The following is a 26,005-nucleotide window of genomic DNA, read 5'->3' on the forward strand; positions in this document are numbered from 1 at the left end:
CAACATAAAAGTAAATAGATAGGCCCTTCGCAGAGGGAAGCAGGGATTTGTAGAGGTGCCAGAGCTCGATATTGAAATAGAGATAAATAATATTTTGAGCGGCATACTTTCATTGTCAACATAACAACCAAGAGATGGCGATATCTTCCATGCTACACACATTATAGGCGGTTCCCAAACAGAATGGTAAAGTTTATACTCCCCCTCCACCAACAAGCATCAATCCATGGCTTGCTCGAAACAACGAGTGCCTCCAACTAGCAACAGTCCCAGGGGGAGTTTTGTTTGCAATTATTTTGATTTGATTTTGCATAAAGCATGGGAATGGGCATCCCGATGACCAGCCATTTTCTCGTGAGTGAGGAGCGGAGTCCACTCCTCTTGAGAATAACCCGCCTAGCATGGAAGATACGGACAGCCCTAGTTGATACATGAGCTATTCGAGCATACAAAACAAAATTTCATTTGAATATTTAGAGTTTGGCACATACAAATTTACTTGGAACGGCAGGTAGATACCGCATATAGGAAGGTATAGTGGACTCATATGGAATAACTTTGGAGTTTAAGGGATTGGATGCACAATCAATATTCCCGCTTAGTACAAGTGAATGCTAGCAAAAGACTAGGAAGCGACCAACTAAAGAGCGACAACAGTCATGAACATGCATTAAAATTAATAGACATTGAGTGCAAGCATGAGTAGGATATAATCTACCATGAACATAAATATCGTGAAGGCTATGTTGATTTGTTTCAACTACATGTGTGAACATGTGCCAAATCGAGTCACTTAAATCATTCAAAGGAGGATACCACACCACTGTACCACATCACAACTATTTTAATAGCATGTTGGCATGCAAGGTAAACCATTATAACTCATAGCTAATCAAGCATGGCATCAGCAACTATGATCTCTAATTGTCATTGCAAACATGTTTATTCATAATAAGCTGAATCAGGAACGATGAACTCATCATATTTACAAAAACAAGAGAGGTCGAGTTCATACCAGCTTCTCCCATCTCAGTCAGTCCATCATATATCGTCATAATTGCCTTTCACTTGCACGACCGAACGATGTGAAAATAATAAGAGTGCACATGCATTGGACTAAGCTGGAATCTGCGAGCATTCAATAAACAGAAGAAGACAAGGCAATATGGGCTCTTGGTTAAATCAACAATAATGCATATAAGAGCCACTTCAACAATTTAATCATGGTCTTCTCCTATCGACCCTCAAAGAAAAGAAAAGAAATAAAACTATTTACACGGGAAAGCTCCCAACAAGCCAAAGAATAACAGGAAATCTTTTTGGGTTTTCTTTTTAATTATTACAACTACAGCAAGAAAAGTAAACTAAATAAAAGCTACAACTAATTTTTTGGGTTTTTCTTAAGGTTTATCAAACACACAAGAAGAAAGCAAGAAAAAGAAAATAAACTAGCATGGATATTACTATGGTCATCACCGGGAGTTGTCCCGATTATTGTCACTTCGGGGTTGCCGGATCATAACACATAGTATGTGACTATAGACTTGCAAGATAGGATCAAAAACTCACATATATTCATGAAAACATAATAGGTTCAGATCTGGAATCATGGCACTCGGGCCCTAGTGACAAGAATTAAGCATAGCAAAGTCATAGCAACATCAATCTCAGAACATAGTGGATACTAGGGATCAAACCCTAACAAAACTAACTCGATTACATGATAGATCTCATCCAATCCATCACTGTCCAGCAAGCCTACAATGGAATTACTCACACACGGCGGTGAGCATCATGAAATTGGTGATGGAGGATGGTTGATGATGACGATGGCGACGAATCCCCTTCTCCGGAGCCCCGAACGGACTCCAGATCAGCCCTCCCGAGAGGTTTTAGGGCTTGGCGGCGGCTCCGTATAGTAAAACGCGATGAATCCTTCTCTCTGATTTTTTTCTCCCCGAAAGTGAATATATGGAGTTGGAGTTGAGGTCGGTGGAGCGTCAGGGAGCCCACGAGGTAGGGGGGCGCGCCCTAGGGGGGCAGGCGTGCCCTCCACCCTCGTGGATAGGGTGTGGGCCCCCTGAAGTGGACTTTTCTATCAGTATTTTTCTTATTTTCCAAATAGATGTTCCGTGGAGTTTCAGGTCATTCCGAGAACTTTTGTTTCTGCACATAAATAACACCATGGAAAGTTTGCTGAAAACGGCGTCAGTCCGGGTTAGTTCCATTCAAATCATGCGAGTTAGAGTCCAAAACAAGGGCAAACGTGTTTGGAAAAGTAGATACGACGGAGACGTATCAGTCCGATGTAGTTTTTAAACTAAACTTGATGCAGAAAATTATCTTTGGAATAAACTAGATGCAGAAAATTATCACCTTTGGCAAAACAAGTATAACCTTTGGCAACTTAATTCACAGGTCGGCTCTGTTTATTATTGACAACGAATTAACAAAGTGGCTGCGACTTGGAAGACGTTTTACTCGACCGCAGAATGAATTCACTTGTAATGTTGGAATATTTTCCGTAATTCCTGGCAAACCAAAATAGTATGCAAATTATTTCACCACATAATTGTCACGCAGCTGGTTTGAACTCCAAAACTTACATTTTGATTCTTGGGTGCAGATGATAGACAAGAATTCTGATTTCTTCCATTGAAGGCCTTAGTGGGCATACCACTAGGGACCTTGTTGAGATGCTCAAGGCGTGAGAGAGCTTTGTCTTGCAGTGCAATGCACAAGATGGAGGTCCAGAGCAGGCACCTATAGGTGCAATGGTTACATCAGGCGGCGCCATCACCCCCATGTAGGTAGTGGCTTCGCCAGCGCGTCTGCTCCAGTACCCCTTCTTGCATAGGTAAGCCACTCAGTTGGTCCCACTACTCCGCTTTCTCTTCTACTCTGTGTGCTCACGGCCATCCATTCGTGGTTCATTTAATTCCATGGCAATTTCTACGATTCTGGGTTGTGCTGATGGTCTGTGACGCAAACACTTTCAATTCCATGGCAATTTCTAGGATTCTGGGTTGTGCGTCTCGTGATGATTCTGGCATAATAGTCAATGGATTTAGCCCTCAAGTTTAGTCCTCTAAGTCTTTCTCTTTTGTTGTTGTAGTTGGCTGCTGTGTTGTTGTAGTTGTGGTTGCTTTGCACCACCTTGTTATCTCTGTTTTGTTACACATGTGCTTGTCCATTGACCATATGACAATTGTCCTTACTACTATGAAGAAACACTTTATTGTATCAGTGCATCTACATGTATATGAACGGTGATTTCTTTTTCGTACATGCAACATCTGTCGCTGATCTGCCAAGCATATGATTCCAGAGCATCTCGTCACTAGCGACCTACCTACACTGGGACTTGACTGCCAGCCGACAGCACGTGAACCATACCATACATCGTCGGGACCTCCATGTCCGACTACATGGGCTGCGGTGAGCCCCTTCTCTCTCTCTCTCTCTATCTATCTATCTATCTATCTATCTATCTATCTATCTATCTATCTATCTATCTCTATCTCTCTCTCTCGCTCTCGCTCTCTCTCTCTCTCGCTCTTAGAAGGTCTTGCCATTGAGCTATGGGAGATTGTTGTTGTCATGTTGTGTGTAGTGGTGGTGGTCGTTGGCCACTACCATGATCTTGGGACTGTTGTCAGATTTCTTTCTTGTCGATTAAACATGTCATAATACTTGTGCTTTGCGACGCCATGTGTGTATGTGGCTGTTACTATGCTTTGTTGCCTATGCAAGATTATGTTGTGCCTCGACGAATATGCTTTGTTTTATCCATTTCGATATCTTTTTTGCATTGCATGTTGCAGGGTTTGGTAGTGGTCCATGTTCTAGCTTTGGTAGGATCCTTGCTTATGTTGGGGTGTTGATTTGTTAATAATGGCTATCATCATATAGAAAGAAAACGCTTACTTATTAACTGTTGTAGTGTTGATGTGCATGAATAGATAGAACAAATGCTATCCTTATGTGCTTTGGAGGGAGCCTTTCATGCATGTGTTAATAATATTTCTGACTCATCTTGGATGTATATTTAATCCAGTTGTATGTTTGATTGTCAGTTGTTTGCTATGCTAGGTGATCAATGGGTGCTTCTTTAATTTGCTATGTAGCTGATTAGTTTCTGTAGCTCAACATTTTTTGTTCTTTCCTATGCCGCATCGGAGCTGGGACTCGGCGCAAATAACACCTACTCTGCATCCTCTGACACCTCCGGTGAACGCTTATTCTCTGACTTCGGCCTAGGTGAGCCAATCGCTTCCTTTCTTTCGCATGCTTACTCTCCTTCCTTGTGTGTCCACAACCATCGAGCCGTGGTAATTGTATGCTGGCCATTGCACCATGGAAATTTCTCGGGATCAGTTTGGGGCTGTGGCGATGGTGTCTGCTGTAATCCACATTTCTGTTTTTGTGAATGAACGATGACCAAAATATTTTCCTTGCTATGGTTGCGGCTGCATTGCGCCATATTAATTGATACTTCCGATTGTTACACATGTTCTGAATCCATGATGATTAGGGTCCCATGTAGTTTTTAAACTAAACTTGCTGCAGAAAAAGTTTTTGGAATAAACTAGATGCAGAAAATTATCACCTTCGACAAAAAAAAGTGTAACCTTTGACAGCTTAATTCACATACTAGCTCATATAGTAATTTTTTTCTAGGAACCAATCCTGCTTCCTAAACTGGGTCCATGGTTTTTGGGGTTGTCTATTTGTTGCTTCCCTTGTTGATGTTGTATTGGCCAGTAAAACAAAACAGTCTGTGCAGTTTTATTTCTCCTGTTGCTAAGGTTGTTAATGACCACTGATGAGTAGTATATAGTTTTCTCCTCCGGCTACAAGCTTCCTTGATTTTTATGCGGCACTGTGACTCGTTGTGTCCCGAGCACTCAAATATCTTTTGCGATAATCTCCAAAGGATTTGGGATCTCCGATGTTGCACCAGTGCCAGTACTTGTAGCATATGTTCTTTGTTTGCTCCTTCACGAGTAGAAGAATGAAACATTTGGGATTAGGATCTTGCTGCATCTCAACACTCTTCAGTCTCTTGAGCACTCTTCAGTCTGTTGAGGCTGTTGTTGGCAAGGGTAAGCAGTGAACCATATATTAACAGTTTTTTATTTGGAACTTTGACTATCAAATCCTATGAAAAATATGTTGCTTCAAATTTAACCAAATATTGATTATGAACATATATTTCAATATAATCTAGTAGTATTAATGTGTTGCAGTTGTTGGTATTTGGTATATATTGATAGTTGTGATCAACCTTTAAATTCAGGTCCTGCATTTGGATCTTGTTCTTGCTGCTTTGGTTAGGCAGCAATTTAGAATCTCTATAGCAATAGGCTTGCATGTCATGCTAATCAAGTATGAAGCAAAGAGTTAGTTCATATTGTGTGTGCAAAGGCTAGCTTGCCTAGTTAGGGCCCGTATCTTAATCAGTGCTTTTAATCCTCTGTTGATGTATCTCCCATCGTGGTCGATCCTTGCGGCTTGCCTTTGCATATTTGCACTGTTTAGTCTGTATTAGTTGTCTTTGCCATTGCATAATCATGGTTTTCATGTGCCATTGGCTGTTACAAGTCGCACTTTGAGTTGTTTATTTACTTTACTAAGTAATATTCCTTCCATGAGATGAGGTTTGCCTGCAACGGTGGCTGTGGTGGCTACGTCTTCCTTGGTTCCGGTGAGTCCATGGTCATCTTCCTTTATCCATGTGCCTTGAGATGGCCTGGCAATTGAGACGTGGATGATTGTGGTGCTGGCCACTGGGTCAATGATTTAGGGTTTTGTGTTGTGGTGGTGGTCTTCCGGCCACGGCAAACTTGTGTTTGTGATGCTCTTGTTGTTGAAATTAGTCCCTGTGCTTGTTAGGATTTTTTGCTACTGTGCATGTTGTTTGTTTGGGTTTGATACTCATTCCAGAGAAGCTTTTTGTAGTAGAATGAGATCTTGTTTTAGTTATTCAATCGGTGTCGGCAGAAGCATTTTTACATTTAAGATAATCATCATGATTCGATATTTGTAATCTGACTAGCTACTCCTTTGCAATTCTTTGTAGTGGCTTGAGTACAAACTCAGAACTGCAGCTCCTGTTGGCGCGACCTGGTGGTTGATGTCGCGGCCTCCAGCATAAATAATTAAGGTCCTGCTATTCGATCATGCTGTTGTTGCTTTTGTCAGGCGGCAATTTCTATTACTTTGTGTGAGACTGTTCTAGGAGTACTCAGCCCTCCTAGCTAACTTGCCTAGTTAGTGCCTCGCATGTTAGGTGTATTAGCGCTTTTAATCCTCCGTCGATGTATCTCCCAATGTGGTTGATTTTCGCGGCTTGCCTGCTTTGCATAATTGCACTGTTTCGTGTGTATTAGTTGTCCGCCTTTGCAAACTTGTGGTTTTCATGTGCCATTGGATGTTACAAGTTGCACCTTGATGCATATGCGAGTTGTTTATTTGCTTTACTGTCCGACATTCTTTTCATGAGCTTGGCCATTAAATATCATTCTAACTTGAAAGCCATTTCATATTCATGAAAAGGTTTCTCCTTTTGCCTTTACATGAGGTCGGTTGCTGGTGCTTTGTAAACAAGCAGCCATATTTGTCTCGACTTGTGTTTTGTTGTTGAGAAACCTGGCTCGGTTTCGGTTTAGATATTATTACAAGGGACAAAGGAGCAAACCTAAAGAAAATAAAAACCTGACTCGGTTGTTTGTTTAGATTTGATAATCGTTTAGGATCTTGGCATGCCGCTGGCCAGGATGTGGATTTTGATATCAAAGGGATGATTTCCTTAGACGTGTAGACTTAACCATATAGATAAATTGGACTGTCAACTTAATCTTTCTGTAAGTTACTTGCATGAGTGTTTGCAAAGAATTCCTGAGAAGTTCAATTTTTTTAGTAGAATTAATTAGATCATGGTTGTGCCACTTGATCTTTTTACCAAGAGTTAATGATGTGCTTTTCTATTGCTGGATAGACGAGTAGAACAGAAAAGCAAGGACGGTGTCATGCTTGATATACTCCCTTGTGTTGCGTTGTGAGTAATAAGATCGTTTGACCTGTGACGAGCTTGCTTTCCCAGATGTACAAGTAATTTGTGGTGCTTGACTTGTTTTACATGCCTCCTTTATAAATTCTAGGATTTCTGATGTACTCCCTCTATATCAAAATACAAGACCTTTTTTCATACTCCCTTTGTATAAAAAAAAGTCTTGTATTTTGATAAGGAGGGAGTATTAAACTGTTGCTGACTTGATGCAAGCACTGTGCTTTCAGATGCATGGCAGTGACGGTTTGGCGCCATTGAGATTGATGACGCATGATGCTGCTGCAAGGCGCCGATGAGAGAAGCACCTCCAAGGTCCGAGATTTGCAAGCACCAGATGAAGTGGCAAGGCGAGCTGGCTGGATCGTGTTAGTGTCTGCATTGTTTGTCCTGGCGAAGTGCTAATTGTTGATATGGGTGGTGATGTTGTTGTGTGTACATACAATACATAAAACAAAATGTCTTGGCTGTTTGCTGCTGCTCTCTTGGTCGGCTGGCTGGTTGTGTTGCCCAAGTGGTGGAGGAAATTCAAATATCCTTGTCTTTATTTATGTATGTGTTGTCCCCAACCAAGCATAGATGAAATGGGTTTGAAATGCAATGAAATCTTGAGGAAAGGGTTTGAATAGCTGTTGTTGCTGCTTTCCGGTTACATATTGTGTGAATGAATCTCTCAAATGGGAACTCCGGAATCATGGGCTCTATCTGCACCTAGTTGGTTCAATCGAGATGGCTATAATATTTCAAGTCAGACTAATAACATGAACATCACCAGCGGGCAAATCTGATTGTGTGTGCTTTTGTGGATGGAAGTAGATTACTCTGCACCAAGAGGTATTGGGGAAGTAGTCTTTATTAATTGCATCAGTCTAGTTTATGTCCAAACCATGAACACAGGTGTAAAATTTGCAATTTGGCGGGCGACGAGCCGAAGAAATGAAGTATCGTACCGAAGAAAGAACCACTCAAATTGTTGGCAAAATCGTCTTAGTCACTAGCCTTTATTTATTTATTTTATTTAGTTATCAACCTGCAGTAATGGGCTAGCAAAATAGAGTGCAGCCGCAAGAGCGCCAACCAATCCCAATCTAGTAAGCAGGCATGGCATGGCATGCTGCTTCTCATTCCCGTGAGAAACCAAAGCCTCTAAAGAAATAAATGCATGCCTGGTGATGCCCACCAACTAGTCAAGGAGGGTTCAGCTTGCGCCAGCTCACTGATCCGCGGCACCACGGCCTTCTACTTCTCTTCACCATGCCTTCCAAGACTATCTCTATATATACCAGAGGTAGGCAATCGTCCGCGTGCGGGGTGCGCGTGTGACTTATGACTTGGGCGACGGCTGGCGAGAGGCGATGCTCTCCTTCTCCTTGTGAGGAGGTGGTTTGGCTCCTGGCTCCTCACCCGTCGATTAGTCGTCGCCGGTGAGTGCTCCGTTGACGGGGACCATATGTGCTGACTGAATCTCTCATAGTTCGGTATGGGAGATGGTGTACAACTCACCCTGCTCTTGTAGCTCGCTGGCGTCTTGTCTTGGAAGAAGTCCGTCGAGGAAGATACATGAGGCCTGAGGGTAGGAGGTCGTTGGCGGATGGCAGCGGCCGGGTCGTAGGTGAAGGTTCCCTCCCTCTGGCCCTGGTGGGAGGATTCTTGTTGTTGTCTGCAAAGAAGAAGAAAAGGGTGGTCGGAGCTCGTCTGATCCGGCGTAGTGCAGCTTGAGGAGGAGGAGGAGGAGGAGATCATGTCGTCTTGTGGGGCGAGAAAGACCACGGCGGCCGAGTCCCGAAATCGCGGCCGCGATGAACTTGCGATTCCAGGCCGGCGGCGAACAGGTCAGGCGAGTCCAAAAATTAATTTGATTGGGTCGGAGCTCGGCCTAATTCTCAAAAAAGAAAAAGAGAAGAAGATTGGCCTAGCCTGGATATACGGGGGAGGAAGAGAGAGAGACGTCCCGCTCCAAGGTGACCATCGACACGGAGTTCCCGGGCGCGCTGCACAGCCCCACCGCGTGAAACCAGTAGAGATGAGCGTACGTACCCGGCCGGGCTCGGTTCTCCTTAAAATCCTACGAATCCGTCTCTGACTGGATTGCCTCCGTCAGACTCGCCCTACGTACGTGACTCTGAACCATGGGCCGACTCGGACCTGTACCAGCTTTCCATGAAAGTACGTACATATAATAGGACCTGTAGCTAGCCACCTCCCTTGAATCCATCAAATCAAACCATATCCTGATCCACCAGAAGATCGACCGAGCAACTACGTACGTACGTACCGATCGATCCACAAGATTAAGGGCAGCGATCTGCGCAGGTGCACCGGCCCAACCGTTGGGCTGGTCGGCCCGCAGCCATCCGATAGGCCTACTAATAACCGTTCGATTACGATCTAATCTTCGTCTTCGTTCACCTCTCGCCCGCGTCTTCGTCAAACCAACACCGCAGGACGCGCCTGACCTTGAAGAACCGCCCGCACGTTCTCCGGCCGTCGCTGCCCTCGTCGCCAGTCGTCCGGTCGCCGTCGCTGCCCTCGTCGCCTGTCGCTGTAGGTCGCCGTCGCTGCCCTCGTTGCCGGTCGCCGTCGTCGCTGTCGGTCGCCGTCGCCGTCTTCGTGCATGCAGCAGCCTGCTCCCGCGGTTGCAGCTCCCCATGGCGACGACCGTAGCTCTGGTCCGGCGGCACAACTCCGATGCAGCCGGCCATCCTCGTCGCCGGTTGCAGCATAAAAAATGGCATAGTCGCGTCGCTTAGAACCAAAAAAGTGGTGGTAGCAAAAACCAGTGCCGATTCCAGCAAATCAAACACACCATGGAAACAAAAAAAGAAAATGAGGCATCGGTTCCAGCAAAAAACTCGCACAGGGTGGAACCAAAAACATGAAAACACCGGTTCCAGCAAAAACATGATACGATGGAAGCAAAACCAGACACCGGTTACAGCAAAGTCAAGACGCCAGTAGCAAAAAAATGGGTTGTTTCCAGCAAAATCCGAAGACATTAGTAGCAAAAAAAATGGTTGGTTGTAGCAAAAAAACAAATTGGTTGCAGCACCAGCGTCGGGCCGTGGGCACCACCGTCAGGCCGTGGTCACCACCGCCGTGGGATGGCCCCCATTGGTTGTAGCAAATCCCGTCATCGGTGGTAGAAGCTTTTCTGTAAACGATTGAAACTTTTTTTGCACATACGATTTCAAAAGCTTTCTCTATCGAACGGTTGCAACTTCGCTGATTGTGCAGAGTTTGGTTGTAGCTTTCTCTCTCGAAGGTTGAAGCTTTTTTCCTCTACGGTAGAAGCTTTTTTCCTCTACGGTAGAAGCTTTTCTGTAAACGATTGAAACTTTTTTCGTTTTGAGCAGCGCCTGGGTGAAAGCTTCCTCTATCGTTAAGTTGAAGCTTTTTTCGTCAAAGGTTGTAGCATTTTCCGTAGACGGTTGTAGCTTCCCTCGATAGCACTGAAGGTTTGCAGCTTTCTGTATATACGGTTGAAGCTTTTCATATAGAGTTTGAAGCTTTTTTTTAGCGGTTGCAACACACGGGGGTCTGCGGCAGGTTCTGTAATGCCTCGCCTGCAGGTAGATGTGTGACGCCGACGGCCGTGTGATCGCCGCTGCAGATCTAGAAGAGGGGGGGGGGAGTGGACGGATGGGGGGAGGGAGGAGGTGCGGAGGTCGTCCATGGCATTCTCGGCAGCAACCGTGGTTTGGATGGCGTGGGGTTAGCGGAGAAGATGGGGAGAGGTTAGCGATGGGAGCCGCGTGGAGGGAGGAGGTGTGGATCTCGCCGGCGCGCGATCCGCCTCGTATCTCCGGCCACCTCTGGTAGCAGCTCGCCGGCGCATAGTCGACCGGAGCCGCGGGGCGCGCTCGGACGACGGGGGAGCAGCTGGGGAGCGAGAGAGCGGAAGAAGAAGGCAACCATAGCGAAGGGATAAGGTGGGGTCACGGTCTGTTCTGGCCACATGATGACTCCCAATTGAATGTCCCGCGCGCGACCGGCCCAATGTTCGGCCGGCGCGCCGGGTATAAACGTTTCCCCAAGATTAAGGTAGCCAGCCAGCGAGGAGGGTAGCCGCCAACATGGGCTGCGGCATGAGCCGCCTCCTCAAGGCCACCGTCGCTCTGGTCATACTCGTCCTTCTCTTCATGCCCGGGGCCATGGCAGCCGCCGCCGCAAGCTTCGACGCCTCCCGGAAACAGCAGCTGCCCCTGCCGCACGGAGAAGTGCACGGGCCGGAGAGCGTCGCCTTCGACGCTCAGGGCCGAGGCCCGTACAGCGTATCCGACGGCCGTATCCTGAGATCGAATGGGCCCAAGCTCGGCTGGACAACATACGCCTACGGACCAGGCTACGACAGCGAAACGTGCACGACATCCAGGTTTGGCACGGAGGCGGACATAGAGAGCCGCTGCGGCCGCCCGCTTGGCCTGCGCTTCAACGAGAAAACGGGCGACCTCTACGTGGCCGATGCATGCAAAGGGCTTATGCGTGTGCCGCCCGGCGGTGGGGAGGCCACCGTGTTGGCCGACCAGATTGATGGCATGCCGTTGCGCTTCACCAACGGGGTTGACGTCGATCAAGTCACCGGTCAAGTCTACTTCACCCACAGCTCGATGAACTACGACAGGTCTGAACACGAGATGGTCACCAAGACGGGGGACTCCACAGGCCGCCTCATGATGTATGATCCACGAACATCGGACGTCATCATGCTCCAACCTAGGATGACATACCCGAACGGTGTCTCGCTCAGCACCGACCGCACGCACCTCGTGGTCGCATCTACCGGCCCATGCAAGCTGCTGAGGCACTGGATAAGAGGGGTCGACGCGGGCAAGTCCGAGCCATTTGCCGACCTGCCGGGCTACCCAGATAATGTCAGGCCCGACAGGAAAGGAGGTTATTGGGTGGCGTTGCACCGTGAGAAGAATGAGTTGCCTTTTGGCCGTGATAGCCATCTTCTTGCTGTCAGGGTCGGGGCCGATGGGAAGATAGTCGAGCAGATGAGAGGGTCAAAGAAAGTCAGGCCAACCGAGATCATGGAAAGAGATGACGGCAAACTCTACCTGGGTACGGTGGAGCTTCCTTATGTCGGCGTAGTAAAAAGGAAGTAGAGAGAAGTAGAGAATAGTATGTATAGGAGGGCTTTTAGTTTTTTATTATTCTTGCCGCTAAATATAATGCTCCAGTTTCTTTTTGTATCAGGCAAACTATTGTAATCCTTATTTTTATGATCAGACCATTTGTTTTTTGCTTCATTTTAATGTCCGGCATGATACTGATGTCGTTTACTGCCATGCGCTAGAGAGATGCAAACTTGAAGATATAGGATGGATTTAGTTTCTTATTATTCTTGCGGCTATATGTAATGCTCCAGTTTCTTTTTTATCAGGCAAACTATTTAATCCATATTTTTATTAGCAAACCATTTGTTTTTTGCTTCAGTTTAATGTCAGCCAAGTAACCGATGACGCTTACTGCTATGCGCTAGAGAGATGCAAACTTGAAGAGACGGACGTAGGGCGTGTCAACGGAGCCGATCCACAGCAACCCGTTCCTCTCCACCACCTCGCTCACCGTGGAGTCGCTGAACCCCGCAGCGCCACGGCCACCCTGCCGTTCTTGACATCTCCGGTGACGACAACCCTGACGGCCCTCATGGAGTTCGCCATGGTACCGTTCTATTCCCACTGCTTTTTTCGGTTCAAGCCCACCCAGTACCCATCCCTGGTCTCCTCTGTCGGGGTGCACGTTGTCCGGGTACCGCGGCAGCTCGGCAAGCACCTCCGTTTCCCCCGCCGTGGGTGCGTGCAGCCAGTGACGAAGCAGCCTGCATGACAATGTCTTGGCGACAACGAGGTGCGTCCTGTCGGCGCTCACAGAGTCACAGCCATGCCGTTGGGGAAGGCCAGGCCGGACCTGAGCACGGTGACATTGCCGGTCCGCGGGTTGCACATCATTAGCCGCCCGGTAGTGTCACCGGTCAGCACTCCCTCGCTACAGGCATGCACAACCATATGATTAGCTACTTGTCTGGTTGTGAATGCCTGCATCTGCATGCACTACTCCTAGTACGAGCGAGTTGTCAATGCGCGTGAATTCACTAGAGCTCTTCTAAAAATCCATGCCCACCTTCCGCTCCGAAGCGAGTAGTGTTGGTGCTGCCTCTCGCAACACCTCTTCTTCTTCCTCACAAATTCGTTACAGGCATGCACAACCATATGATTAGCTTAATAATAGAATGACCAGAGAAAGAAAAATGTATGTACTACTACTCTACTAGCGAGTTGTAAATTACATTGGTTATACATGAGCAACGATGCTATACACATGACAATTGCCGAAAGATTTTTGGCCGACATCATATTTGGCTATGGTTTTATAAAATGCACCATGAATAAAGTGTGAAACACCATCAGTTATTAAATATCTAGGGACTCCAAACGCGGGAAAATAACTTCTTTAAGTATTTTAATAGAAGTGTTGTGATCAACACTACTAGTTGGAATAACTTCTACCCACTTAGCTACGTAATCAACAACGACCATAATATAAGTATAACTGTTCAAGGAAGGAAAATGTCCCATATAATCAAAGCACACAATATCAAATAGTTCAATAACAAGTAAATAATTCATAGGCATTTCCTGACGTCTACAGATATTACCAATTCTTTGACATTCGTCGCAAGAAAGTACAAACTTATGTGTATCCTTGAAGAGCAGGCCAATAAAAACTAGATTGCAATACCTTATGTGCGGTTCTATCTCCAACACGGTGTCCTCCATACGCATCAGAGTGACACTTCTTTATGAGATGTTCTTGCTCATGCTCAGGTACACAACGTCTAGTAGCACCATCTACTCCTTTATATAGATGTGAGTCATCCCAGAAGTAATGTATTAAATCAAAGAATAACTTTTTCTCTTGTTGATATGTGTAATTAGATGGTATATATTCAGCAAGAATGAAATTAGCATAATCTGCATAGCAAGGATTATCACTAGAAGAAGCATTTACGATAGCTAATTGCTCATCTGGAAAACTATCATCAACAGGCAGTGGGCCCTTCATGACCCACAAGTATAGGAGATCAATCGTAGTCCTTTCGATAAGTAAGTGTGTCGAATCCAACGAGGAGCAGAAGGAAATGACAAGTGGTTTTCAGCAAGGTAATTTCTGCAAGCACTGAAATTATCGGTAATAGGTAGTTTTATAGCAAGATAATTTGTAACAAGTAACAATAGTAACAATAAGTGCAGCAAGGTAGCCCAATCCTTTTTGTAGCAAAGGGCAGGCCGAAACGGTCTCTGATAATAAGTAAAATGTTCTCGAGGACACACGGGAATTTCATCTAGTCACGTTCATCATGTTGGTTTGATTCGCGTTCGCTACTTTGATAATTCGAGATGTGGGTGGACCGGTGTTTGGGTGTTGTTCTTACTTGAACAAGCCACCCACTTATCATTAACCCATCTCGCAAGCATCCGCAACTACGAAAAAAGAATTAAGATAGGATCTAACCATAGCATTAAACATGTGGATCAAAATCAGCCCTGTACGGAATAGCACATAAACTAGGGTTCAAGCTTCTGTCACTCTAGCAACCCATCATCTAATAACTACTCCACAATGCATTCCCTTAGGCCCAAAGATGGTGAAGTGTCATGTAGTCGACATTCACATAACACCACTAAGGGAATCACAACATACATATCATCGAAATAGGAGAAAGATGCCACTATCTACTTTTATTATTCCCTTTGGTGTCTATCATACTGTCATTATCTACTTACGAGAGAGATGCCACTAGCGAACCTATGGCCCCAGGGACCATTCTCCTTTAATACTTGTGTATACACATTGATCTGTTATTTACTTTTATTATTTTGTTTTTCCACTGTACCATTATCTATCCACTATTTGCTTTTAATCTTCCAACTAGCAAGACGAGGGGATTGAAAACCCCCTTTCCAAGTTGTCACAAGGTTTTTATTTTGTTTGTGTGTAGGTGTTGCTTATCTTGTTAGCAGGTCACACTTGTTGAAGTTAATTTTCATACAAGACAAATTGTCAAAATATGAAAGAAACAACTTAATATTTCTAGCATTATCCAAACTAGGATGCAAGAATAGAGGGTCTCATCAGCATATTGCAGGCTGATGATCCTACCTAGAACAACATTAGGGAGAGTGCGGCAATAATTCTTTCTTGAAAAGCTTTGATCAACATTTTACATAAAACATCAGCAACCCAGTTAAATAAAATAGGAGAAGGGGGATCCCCTTGTTTTAGACCCTTACAACTAACAAAAAGAGAACCATTTATATCATTTAATTTGACATAGAAGGAACAATTCCGGATAGTGCCCATAACCAAACTAATCCATTTATTACCAAAACCCTAGAGGAAAGCATTTCCACAAGGAAATCTCAGTTAAATCTCTTATAGGCCTTCTCATAATCTAATTTGAGGATAACCCCAGAATGTTTAGATTGGTGAAGTTCATGGATAGTTTCATGAGCATTCACAACACACTCCAAAATATATCTCCCCTTGACAAAAGCAAATTGACAAGAAGGCAAAAGTCCATCCCTAATAGGAGAAACCCTATTAGTCATAGCATTTTACTAAAAAAAATCATATAGTAGTTACTCAAACTTATTGTCCTAAACTATTTCATATATTTAGCATCATGCTTCTTGGGAATTAAAGTCGGGAAAACCAATTTTCTAGGACATTATTAGGGAGGATTTTATGGCTTTAGTGAGATATTTTGAAAATGGGTTTCCTCATCCTTTGGTGAGCTAAAGCATGAAAGAAAGGAGTGTTTTTGTCTCCTAAAATTTTTCTAGTCCTAGATCTTTGCCACGTGGCAGTTTGTTCCTTCTTCCAAAAGTCTTTCAACTCATTATGTATATCTTTCATTCTCCGATAATCCACATCAGGAACCAAATTCTTCTCAGGAAAACATCTAAAAATGTCAAATTCCAATAGAAGACCATTTTTTTTCTTAATAGCAGTATCAATATTGATGCTCCTAGTGTTTCATGTTTATCTAAAAAGTTTTGTTTTAAACTGCCAAGTGTCAATAGCAATGGTAAAAGGGGAGGAAGTAGACCAAATATCCTCCACCAGGTTATGAAAATCAGGGTGTCAAATCTGAAAGGTCTGGTCAAATTATTTTTGGTACCACCAGAATCAAGAAGGAGTGGAACATGGTCACTACCAACTCACAGTATGGCATACAATGTGGTCAAAGGAAAGTGAGCATCCCAACAAGCAGAAGAGAAAACTCTATCAATTGCATCAAAAATAGGATTTTGATTGATTGTTACACCAAGTATAATTTCTATTAGCCAGTTTGTTTTCATTAATGCCCATTTGTTAATCCAATCCTTAAACAAAAATGCCAAGCTAGCATTGATATTGCCACTAGACTTATATCTAGCTTCCGTAACCTGATGAAAACCCCTCCAAAAAGGACAAGATAAGTCAAAAGGCCCATAACCTCATGCAATTCAACAATAAAATCCATTTATGATTCAGCATAAGTTGTGCCATAAACAGTGACTAGATGCCAGCAAAAACCATCTTCCCTATTCTTAATAATGGCAATTAGAAAATAAGTTTTAGTAATACACCCAATGCACTCAAATAAATCGTCATTTACTCCTAACAAGATACCACCAGTGGTATTAATAGAAGGCATCATGTGCCAAGAGAAGTTAATATTGCCACCAATAGCTCTAAGGAAAGCCTCAGAAAATTGATCTCTTTAGTCTCCTAGAATCCAATAAAATCATGTTTATATATGTAGATTAAGTCAGAAAGGCACTGTAATTTGCCATTTTTCCCAAGACCTCTAATATTCCCAAAGATTCCTATCATGAAACTTTAAATGGGCGTGAAAGGCTACAAGGCCTGGAATTATTAGTATAGTCTGGTTTAACAACAGAATCGACATTGCCCCTGACTTGTTGTTACCAGATTTGCTACAAGGTCGAGTAAAAACTCCCAACTCCAAATCCTCTAATTCCAAATTGGCAAGAAAATAAATTTTAGGATTTTGATTAGCAAAGTTAAGGCAATTATTCTTTTCAGTAACCACCATGTCCTCAATTGAACATAGCTTATGTACAAAATTTCAGAGTTTCACAGTCGGAATGTGAAATAAAATAAGACTGTCATGAACTGATTCTAACATACATAAAAAAGACAATGTAAGACTTCTCTATGAAGAACACGGGCGACGATGGCCGCCCGCAGGGCATACACGCGTGCACCGGTGGATCCGGAGTTCCTGATCCTCGCGATGGTCTTCCGACACACCCTCACAATGGAAGAGACGAACGCGCGGAAGCTCCGTCGCAAAAAATCTAAAGCGCCTAGGCTCGCCGTCGAGCAATCAGAGCGTGCTAGGACGGAAGTGGCAGCCAAGGCGAAGGCGCCCTGGCTAGCCAAGGCGTAGGACCGCGCGGTCCAGAGGATGACCGTCAACATCTCCTCCTCTGATGACTCGGCTCACTGATGGCTCCAGCTCCCACGACGATGCCCCTCCGGCCGCCGAGCCCTGCACGGAGGGGTACAGCCATACGGGCTACCACAAAGGGAAGGGCCTGCGTGGAAATGGTGACTTCCTCCATCCTGCTCCATCTCTCTATTTCATCTAATTTTTTACGTTTAATTCATATTGTCTGGCGAAAAAGACTTGTTATTTTGGTTGTCCGTTGGCTGCTACTATCGATTGATGTCGGAACTATATCTGTTTGTTGCTAGTGTGTTGATCTAAATAGTTTTATGTTTTACATTGCATGGATTGCATGGATATTGGGGTTCGGATATGAAGGAGACTGCTGCAGAGGCAGCAAAGTGAAGGGTGACCGGTCATGGCCCATGAACGCGCCCGCGAACGTTTGAGAAGGGCCGGATTAGCTACTCGCAGTTTTAGATGCTCTAAGAAATGACTTTTATTTTCAAAGGCATACTTGGAGAAACATTCACAGCATCGTTGCGAAGCTCAGCTGTTATCTTCATCGGTGGAAGGTGCTTTGAGAAGACACCCAATCTGTGCTTCTCCATCGTTGCATTCTTTTGCTGGATCGGCATCGGGGCGAACTCCTCAGAATTGCTTGGAGAATGAGCTGTCCCCATGGTGCAGAACTCCAGTAGATGTTGATATTCTCTTCTCTTTGGTATTCTGTGTCATGGATCCGTAAGATAAAATATCGTTGGCTGGTTTATTTTCAGACAACTGTTTGGTTGGCTAATGCTTGCTCGGGCCTGCCTTCACGCTGGCGGCACCACAGACCACACAGAAGAGCAACAATGATGGGATTGGGCGAGCTGGTGCTGACACTCACAGTGGGCCACAGAACAGAGCGCCACCTCATCCCTCGGTTGCGGCGTCTCGTCGTGGCGTCCCGCAGGGCGGCAAAGTGACCGAGCGAGCTCCTGCTCTCCTCGCCGGCCCATCACGTGGAGTCCGTCAAGCCAGAGGCGCCAACAAAGCAGCTTTGGATGCCGGCGCGTCCAGTGTCCAGACTCCCGATCCACCCTACCGTGCCGGCGCCTTCCGCCTGTTGCCACGGCCACCTTGGCACGGACGCGGATGGAAAGGCGGTTGCACATCGTTCCTGGTGCCTGTCCTTGATCGCGGCGGTCCTGCCTGCCAACGCCACGGGAGCCGAAACGGGGGGTCAATGCAGACGCCCGGCCGTGTCACCGCCGGCCGGCATGGTGATGGAGTCGTCATCGCTTCTGGAGCGTGGGTCTTGGACGTCGACGTTACGCTGCTCTCCAACCTCCCTTGCTACTAGGCCCATCATAGATACGGATGAGTCCCATGCACAAGCACAAATTGTTGGATCAGTGCTCCACAACGGCGTGGTTGTGAGCGCCGACAGGATGCATCTCGTTGTCGCCAAGACATTGTCATGAAGGCTGCTTCGTCACTGCCTGCAAGGACCCACGGCGGGGGAAACAGAGGTGCTTGCCGAGCTACTGTGGTACCCGGACAACGTGCGCCCTGACAGAGGCGACCAGGGATGGGTACTGGCCTGGGCGGGCTTGAACCGAGAAAAGCACTGGGAATAGAACGGTACCACGGCGAACTCCATGAGCGCCGTTAGGTCGTCGCCAATGGAGATGCCAATAACGGCACGGTGGCTGTGGCGCTGCGCGAGTTCAACGACTCCACGGTGAGTGAGGTGGTGGAGCGGAACGGGTATATGTGGATCGGCTCCGTCGACACGCCCTACATCCGTCTCTTCAAGTTTGCATCTCTCTAGCGCATAGCAGTAAGCGCCATCAGCGACTTGTCTGACATTAAAGCGAAGTAAAGAACAGATGGTTTGCTAATAAAAATATGGATCACAATAGTTTGCCTGATAAAAAAGAAACTGAAGCATTACATTTAGCCACAAGAATAATAAGAAACTAAATTCATCCTATATCTACTATACTCTACTTCTCTACTTCCTTTTTACTACGCCGACATAAGGAAGCTCCACCGAGCCCAAGTATAGCTTGCCGTCATCTCTTTCCATGATCTCGGTTGGCCTGACTTTTTTTGGCCCTCTCATCTCCTCGACTATCTTCCCGTCAGCAGCGACCCTCACAGCAAGAAGATGGCTATCACGACCAAAGGGCAACTCATTTCTCTCACGGTGCAACGCCACCCAGTAACCTCCTTTCCTATCGGGCCTGACGTTATCTGGGTAGCCCGGCAGGTCGGCAAAAGGCTCGGACTTGCCCGTGTCAACCCCTTTGATCCAGTGCCTCAGCAGCTTGCACGGGCCAGTAGATGCGACCACGAGGTGCGTGCGGTCGGCGCTGAGCGCGACGCCGTTCGGGTATGTCATCCTTGGTTGGAGCACGGTGGCGTCCGATGTTCGTGGATCATACATCATGAGGCGGCCCGTGGAGTCCCCCGTCTTGGTGACCATCTCGTGTTCTGACCTGTCGTAGTTCATTGAACTGTGGGTGAAGTAGACTTGACCGGTGACTTGATCGACGTCAACCCCGTTGGTGAAGCGCAGCGGCATGCCATCAATCTGGTCGACCAACACGGTGGCTTTCCCGCCGCCGGGCGGCACACGCATAAGCCCTTTGTACGCATCGGCCACGTAGAGGTCACCCGTTTTCTGGTTGAAGCGCAGACCAAGCGGGCGGCCGCAGCGGCTCTCTATGTCCGCCTCCGTGCCAAACCTGGATGTCGTGCACGTTTCGCTGTCATAGCCTGGTCCGTAGGCGTATGTTGTCCAGCCGAGCTTGGGCCCGTTCCACCTCAGGATGCGGCCGTCGGAGACGCCGCTGTAGGGGCCTCGGCCCTGAGCGTCGAAGGCGACGCTCTCTGGCCCGTGCACTTCTCCGGGCGGCAGGGGCAGCTGCTGTGCCCGGGAGGCGTCGAAGCTTGCGGCGGCGGCTGCCATGGCCCCGGGCATGAAGAGAAGGACGAGTATGACCAGTGCGACGGTGGCCTTGAGGAGGCGGCTCATGCTGCACCCCATGTTGGCTGGCTGGCCGGCTACCTTAAGCTTGTCGATCGATCACGTCGGCTGTTCGATGGAGGTTGGTTGTACCGTGTGTGTCGATCTGCTGGATGTTGTTTGGTTTGATGGATTGAAGGGAGGTGTCTAGATGTTCTATTATATGTACTCTCATGGACAGCTACAGGTCCGAGTCGGCCCATGCATGATCCACACGTACGCCGAGACGGACGGAGGTAATCGAGTGGAGTCGAGTTGGATTCGAATCGGCCGGGTACAAGGAAAACAGATACGTACGTACGTGTTTCCCGCCGGCATCGCGTCGTCGTACGTATGGCATCGCGTACTTGTATTTTGCTTTGAACTTGCAAGGAGGATCCACTTGCGTCGCGACGTGCCTACCTACGTGTATCGTTTGTTTTTTATTTTTATTTTTTTTCACATGAAAGGAAGCCTCATTTCACATCCAACGAGTCAGAGATATATAAGACTATGCATGTCACATCTGGTTCCTACGTGCAGCTAGCTCCTGCCTGTACTCTACGGATCAATCGATCCATCTATTGTAAAGATCTCATCTTCAACAGTTTCGTTTCAAAAGAAAAAGTCTTCAACAGTGTATAGCTAGCTACGACGTCATCCTGACTCGACCGTCATGCATGGATCTAAAACCCGGTGCCGCCTCATGGTGCACGCATCCCCGCCACTAGACATCATCGACGCTTTCCGCCATTAGAATGGCCTCATTAGAAGAGATCCGCCGTCCTGCCGCTGGAGGAGGACCGGCGTCATGGTTGCTATAGCCTATAGGAGCTTGGAGAGAGAGGGAAGGCTAGGGTGCGGCCGCGACCGGTTCTTCCTCCACCACGACGACCGGAGTGGTCCGAATTCATGACGATGGAGGAGCTAAGTGTCCTTGCAGACGACCGAGATGCCAATAGAGATTGTTGCGCCACAGTCCGTAGAGAATGCCTTGCTGCCATCACGACCACCTCACCGCCGCTAGGACCGCCTCGTTGCCCCGAGTAGGCGCCGCCAGGAGCGCCCCACCGTCTCCCGTTCATAGACCAAATGAGTTCAATTATTTCGGTCCACTCCCGCTCTTGCGCCGGAAGTGCGGCCTCGTAAGAGAGATGTGAGCCCTAGGTCAGGCCTAGGCCGAACCAGGTTGCTCTCTCTCTCTCTCTCTCTCTCTCTCTCTCTCCGCCAGTTTTTGCATGGACGACCGTGATCGATTTTTGAGGGGGGCTATTTGTGTGTTGTCGCGGTGGACAAATGAGTGAGCAGCAAACCGTGGCCTCCTCCACCCCAAAAGAGAACACCCAAACAAGTTGCGATACTATTCACAATCCCTAGCCGCATCCTCCCGCTTCATGCTCCCACACGTTGCCGCCGATGCCTCTTCCACCCCAAGTGACGGTGGCGCCCCAGCGACCACGACTCCCCAGAAGAGAGGAGGCACAGAGGGGTGGTGGACAACGGTCGCTGAAGATGCAAGCGAGATGACAGACGCATGGTGGCAGCTGCAGATCCGCACTCGAGCGGCCATCTCCGCCTCTGCCTTCTCCCTGCACTCGACAAGTTGCACAAGGTAGTTGAGACACCGCTGTTCGTGGGGAGCACGTCGTTCGTACACAGTTAGACATACATGCATGCATTCGAATTGGTTAGCTACTAGTAGTAGTACATATGTGCGCGTGAGGATGATGTCAGGTACTACGCATGGATGGATGAAGAAGATGGACGTGTGTGCACATTAGCAACAAGCAACGAGAGGGCCACTATTAGATTTGGACGTTCCGCTGAGATGGGTTCACAAGAAAGAAGGATCAATCCGTGGCAGATCAATTTGACCAATGAGCGAGAAATCGATCAGTGAGAGATGAGGTTGACCAATCATTAATGGAAGGCCAACGAAACGATTGATTAATACTAGTACTAGTACCAAGAAAGAAAGAGAAGATCTCACCGTAGACACGGACGGACGGCTGAGATGAGGTTGGCAGGGGATCGATCCGTGGGACGCAACAATTCTCCAATGAACAAGAAGCAATCCGACGTGGGTAAACCGAAACGGCGAATCCACGTCGACTTCCCCCGACCGATTCATTCATTGCTCCCCTACCCACACCCAGACACAACACCACATTGGCGCCGCCACCCAACGCCCCATCTCCCTCAGAGGCTCGGACCTTGCCGCCGCCCGCCCCCCCCCTCCCCACCCCTCGAGCGAGGAGGAGGTCGGTAGGCGTCCCCAGATCTGTTAAGGGATACGAACTGGAGCTCTCGATCGCTCACGCGCCGGGCACAACCTCCGTCTGCTCTTATTGCTCGCCGGCGACGCCAGCATGGAGCTACTCCGTGCTCGCTTGGGCTCGGGACGCCGCTGCTCGCCAAGGTAACTTGTCTCTCGCCCGTCCATCCTTTATTTGCTTGTCCCCAACGCCCTTCCCTTCCCTCCCCTCCCCTCATGAGTTTCCATCCGTGGAGCGCAGACACCACTGGCATCGAACCCTAGCCGCACCGCACCAGCGGCGGCCATCGACGACGGAGTACAGTACAGGACGGCCTCCCAGACGCGGCCGTCATACCCCAAGGAGCCTTCTTCGCCAGCCCTTGCCTCCTCTCCCGAGATGTGGACTGATGATGGCTGCTTCCTCCTCCCCTCCTCAACCACCAGCCCCAGATCTGGACCTTCCGGACATGGACGTGGACGTGGTGAGCTTCCCCGCCTCTACCCCCAAATCTCATCTTTTTTTGTTGCAATTGTACCTACTGGACAGACACAACTGCACGTTCAATTTCTACTATATAAGAGAGACATGTTAATTATTGTGTATTTTATATATAAATAAATCAGAGGCTTTGCTTGATAGCAATGTGAGCCTGTTAGTTTGCTTGCTTGCTACCAAGTGTCAGGGTCACTCGAGCCAGTGGCATATATAGAGAGAAAACTGCACCTTTAAGATCAATCATATATCCGTGACATTGTTGTGTCCAAAGACAAGATTTTCCATCACCATTGGGTCAATATTCAATTCCTTGACATGCCTTTTCTGATTAACCTCAAATAGGGACACTCTCACTTCAAAAACACACATAGACAGCACAAGGAAATCTGGCTCCATATATTGATGTAAAATAAATACCTGATAGATGCCTAAAACTTTGGCAAGGCAAGTTTCGCTGTTCAATGCCGACTTGTTAGTTTTCGTATTGGTTGCTTTTCCAAAGAGTATCACTCAGTCTCTTGAGGATCGATTGGATGATGTGATTATATAGCACATCTGATGGTACTAGACTAGATGTGTAGGAAGGAAAATATAATCATCTTCTCTCCTTGTTTGGTTTTCTTAAGTTTACCACCAAGATTTGATTTGCAATTGTACCTACTGCCCAGACAAAAGAGCACGTTTTGCTTCCATTTTTACAGCCTTAAAGCTGGAGCGTCACGTTTATGACGAATACGCATCACGTACATTACATGCTTATTATTTCTATGCAACATTTTTTGGTTCAAGCACAGAACCTATAGTAGTATCTTAATTTGTTCAATTTCTACTAGAACAAGAGAGACAGGTTAACTTTGTGTAGTTTATGAAATTTCTAGAGGCTTGGCTCCATAGCAATGTCAATCTGTTAGTTTGCTTGCTACCAATGTGGTATCAGTTGGTTTTGTGCTGTTCAATGCCGACTTATTAGTTTTGGCACTGGTTGCTTTTTCAAAAGGGAGGAGCTAATCACATGTGATTGCGCAAGTATCAGTCAATCTCTTGAGACTGGATTGGCTGATGTAACCACATAGCAGATCTGATGGTACTAGATGCGTTTGAAAGTATAATCATCATCTTTCCTCTCTAGGTTTTCTTAAATTTACTAGATGTTTTTCCTGAGTCTTTCGCTGCACACGGACCCTCCACTCCCATTATTCAGCAGTATGGTGGTCTACTAGGAATGCGTCGGGATGTTAATTGGCATGTACGGTAGCCACTCCTGCAAGTCGTACCACACATACTTGACGGTGTTGAGACGGCAAACGTGACAAAGCACTCACTATAGTTTTACTCTCAATGATGGTTGTTTCAGACCAACACCAGCTAATATATAACCAAAAAATGAAAATGTTTTCAGAAGGTGTGTAATTAACATGCGGCTTTTCACTCACCTGCCATGATATGCCTTCAAATTGGAAACTTTAACTCTACCTTTACATAAATGATATACTGTTCATAACTAGCAATTCGGAAAAATTACTTTCAAATTCACTTTTTATGTCACTGACTAGTGACCGCCCAAGCTTGCACTATTGTGGGTTAATTCCACAAGTTGTTTCCGCAATGTGGTAATGAACTGACGGATTGATTTCTATTTATTCTCAAGTTAGATTTCTAGATTTATTTGATTTGATTTTCCTTCCTGGGTTAAGTTAATTTCATATACGGCTGCTTCTGCCATGTGTAATGAACTGGGGATTAACTTGTTTTATTCTGAATTTTAGATAGGTAAAGAATTCACCCTTGATGCTGCTTCTTCAGTTGAGACAATCTGGTCCCTGGCTGCTACTGGAACGAGATGTGCGATGGCTCATCCCACTCAGCTCTTGAAGACAGCGTGTGTACCAGGGAAGGAGAATGGCATAAATGCAAGTTGTGACTACTTGGAGTGGTAAGCTTGCTGCAAATTGTAAATATAGCTTCAAAAAATGCTTCTGCAAATTATTCTAGCCATGTATGTGACAAACAATGCTTCTCCAGCAAATTTCCCACCAATCTGTTTGTCTGTCGTTTAGTTTTTCTACTTCTGAAAATAAAAAATTTAGTGACAAGCAAGCCTTCTCCATTAACCACTTTGTGTGGTATCTGCTGGTTTTGTGTTGTTCAATGCCGACTTATTAGTTTTGGCACTAGTTGCTTTTTTCAAAGGGAGGAGCTAATCACATTTGATTGTATAAGTATCAGTCAATCTCTTGAGACTGGATTGGATGATGTAACCATATTGCAGATCTGATGGTACTAGATGCGTTGGGAAGTATAATCATCCTCTTTCCTTTCTTGGTTTTCTTAGGGTTACTAGATGCTTTTCCTTAGTCTTTTGCTGCATCGACCCTCCACTCCCATTATTGAGGATATTGGTGGTCGACTATGAATGCATTGGGATGTTAATTGCCATGTCCGGTAGCCACTACTGCAAGTTGTACAACACGTCCTTGATGGCGTCGAGACGGCAAAAGTGACAAAGCACTCACTATAGTTTTATGTTTTGTTTCAAGCGTTATCAATTACTCCCACCGTACCAAAATAATTCTTTATCAGTTCTCAAGCTGATATTCTTTCACAATGATGGTGTTTTCACACTAACATCAGCTACTATGATACACTTCTTTACCTATATCAGCAGCTAATATATAACCAACAAATGAAAATGTTTTCAGAAGGTGCATATTTAACATGTG

The 26,005-nt window shown here is 46.3% G+C and overlaps 3 protein-coding genes across 3 annotated transcripts; 1 reads left to right on the forward strand and 2 right to left on the reverse strand.

The window, feature by feature from the left end:
• The first annotated feature begins 11,142 nt into the window (after positions 1-11,142).
• Positions 11,143-12,929, forward strand: LOC141027845 (protein STRICTOSIDINE SYNTHASE-LIKE 10-like). The gene has a single exon (XM_073505374.1). The coding sequence runs from the start codon at positions 11,143-11,145 to the stop codon at positions 12,175-12,177; it is 1,035 nt and encodes a 344-aa protein (XP_073361475.1). The 3' UTR covers positions 12,178-12,929.
• LOC141026761 (protein STRICTOSIDINE SYNTHASE-LIKE 10-like) lies at positions 12,551-13,020 on the reverse strand. Its single transcript, XM_073503610.1, has 2 exons — positions 12,944-13,020; positions 12,551-12,893 (listed from the first exon to the last, which is right to left on the reverse strand). Exons 1-2 carry the CDS (start codon positions 13,018-13,020, stop codon positions 12,551-12,553), a joined length of 420 nt encoding a protein of 139 aa, XP_073359711.1.
• Positions 13,021-19,536: 6,516 nt separating this feature from the next.
• On the reverse strand, positions 19,537-20,574 carry LOC120970676 (protein STRICTOSIDINE SYNTHASE-LIKE 10-like). The gene has a single exon (XM_040397587.2). The coding sequence runs from the start codon at positions 20,572-20,574 to the stop codon at positions 19,537-19,539; it is 1,038 nt and encodes a 345-aa protein (XP_040253521.2).
• Positions 20,575-26,005: the final 5,431 nt, after the last annotated feature.

Source organism: Aegilops tauschii, chromosome 7 (assembly GCF_002575655.3).
Source record: "Aegilops tauschii subsp. strangulata cultivar AL8/78 chromosome 7, Aet v6.0, whole genome shotgun sequence".
Lineage (NCBI taxonomy): Eukaryota > Viridiplantae > Streptophyta > Magnoliopsida > Poales > Poaceae > Aegilops > Aegilops tauschii.

Bases quoted from the DNA above. Each gene is read 5' to 3' on its own strand.
- LOC141026761 (XM_073503610.1), bottom strand. From the start codon at position 13,020: ATGTGCAACCCGCGGACCGGCAATGTCACCGTGCTCAGGTCCGGCCTG. The intron at 12,894-12,943 runs GTGAGCGCCGAC...ATTGTCATGCAG, and splicing joins AACGGCATGGCTGTGACTCT to GCTGCTTCGTCACTGGCTGC.
- LOC120970676 (XM_040397587.2), bottom strand. From the start codon at position 20,574: ATGGGGTGCAGCATGAGCCGCCTCCTCAAGGCCACCGTCGCACTGGTC.
- LOC141027845 (XM_073505374.1), top strand. From the start codon at position 11,143: ATGGGCTGCGGCATGAGCCGCCTCCTCAAGGCCACCGTCGCTCTGGTC.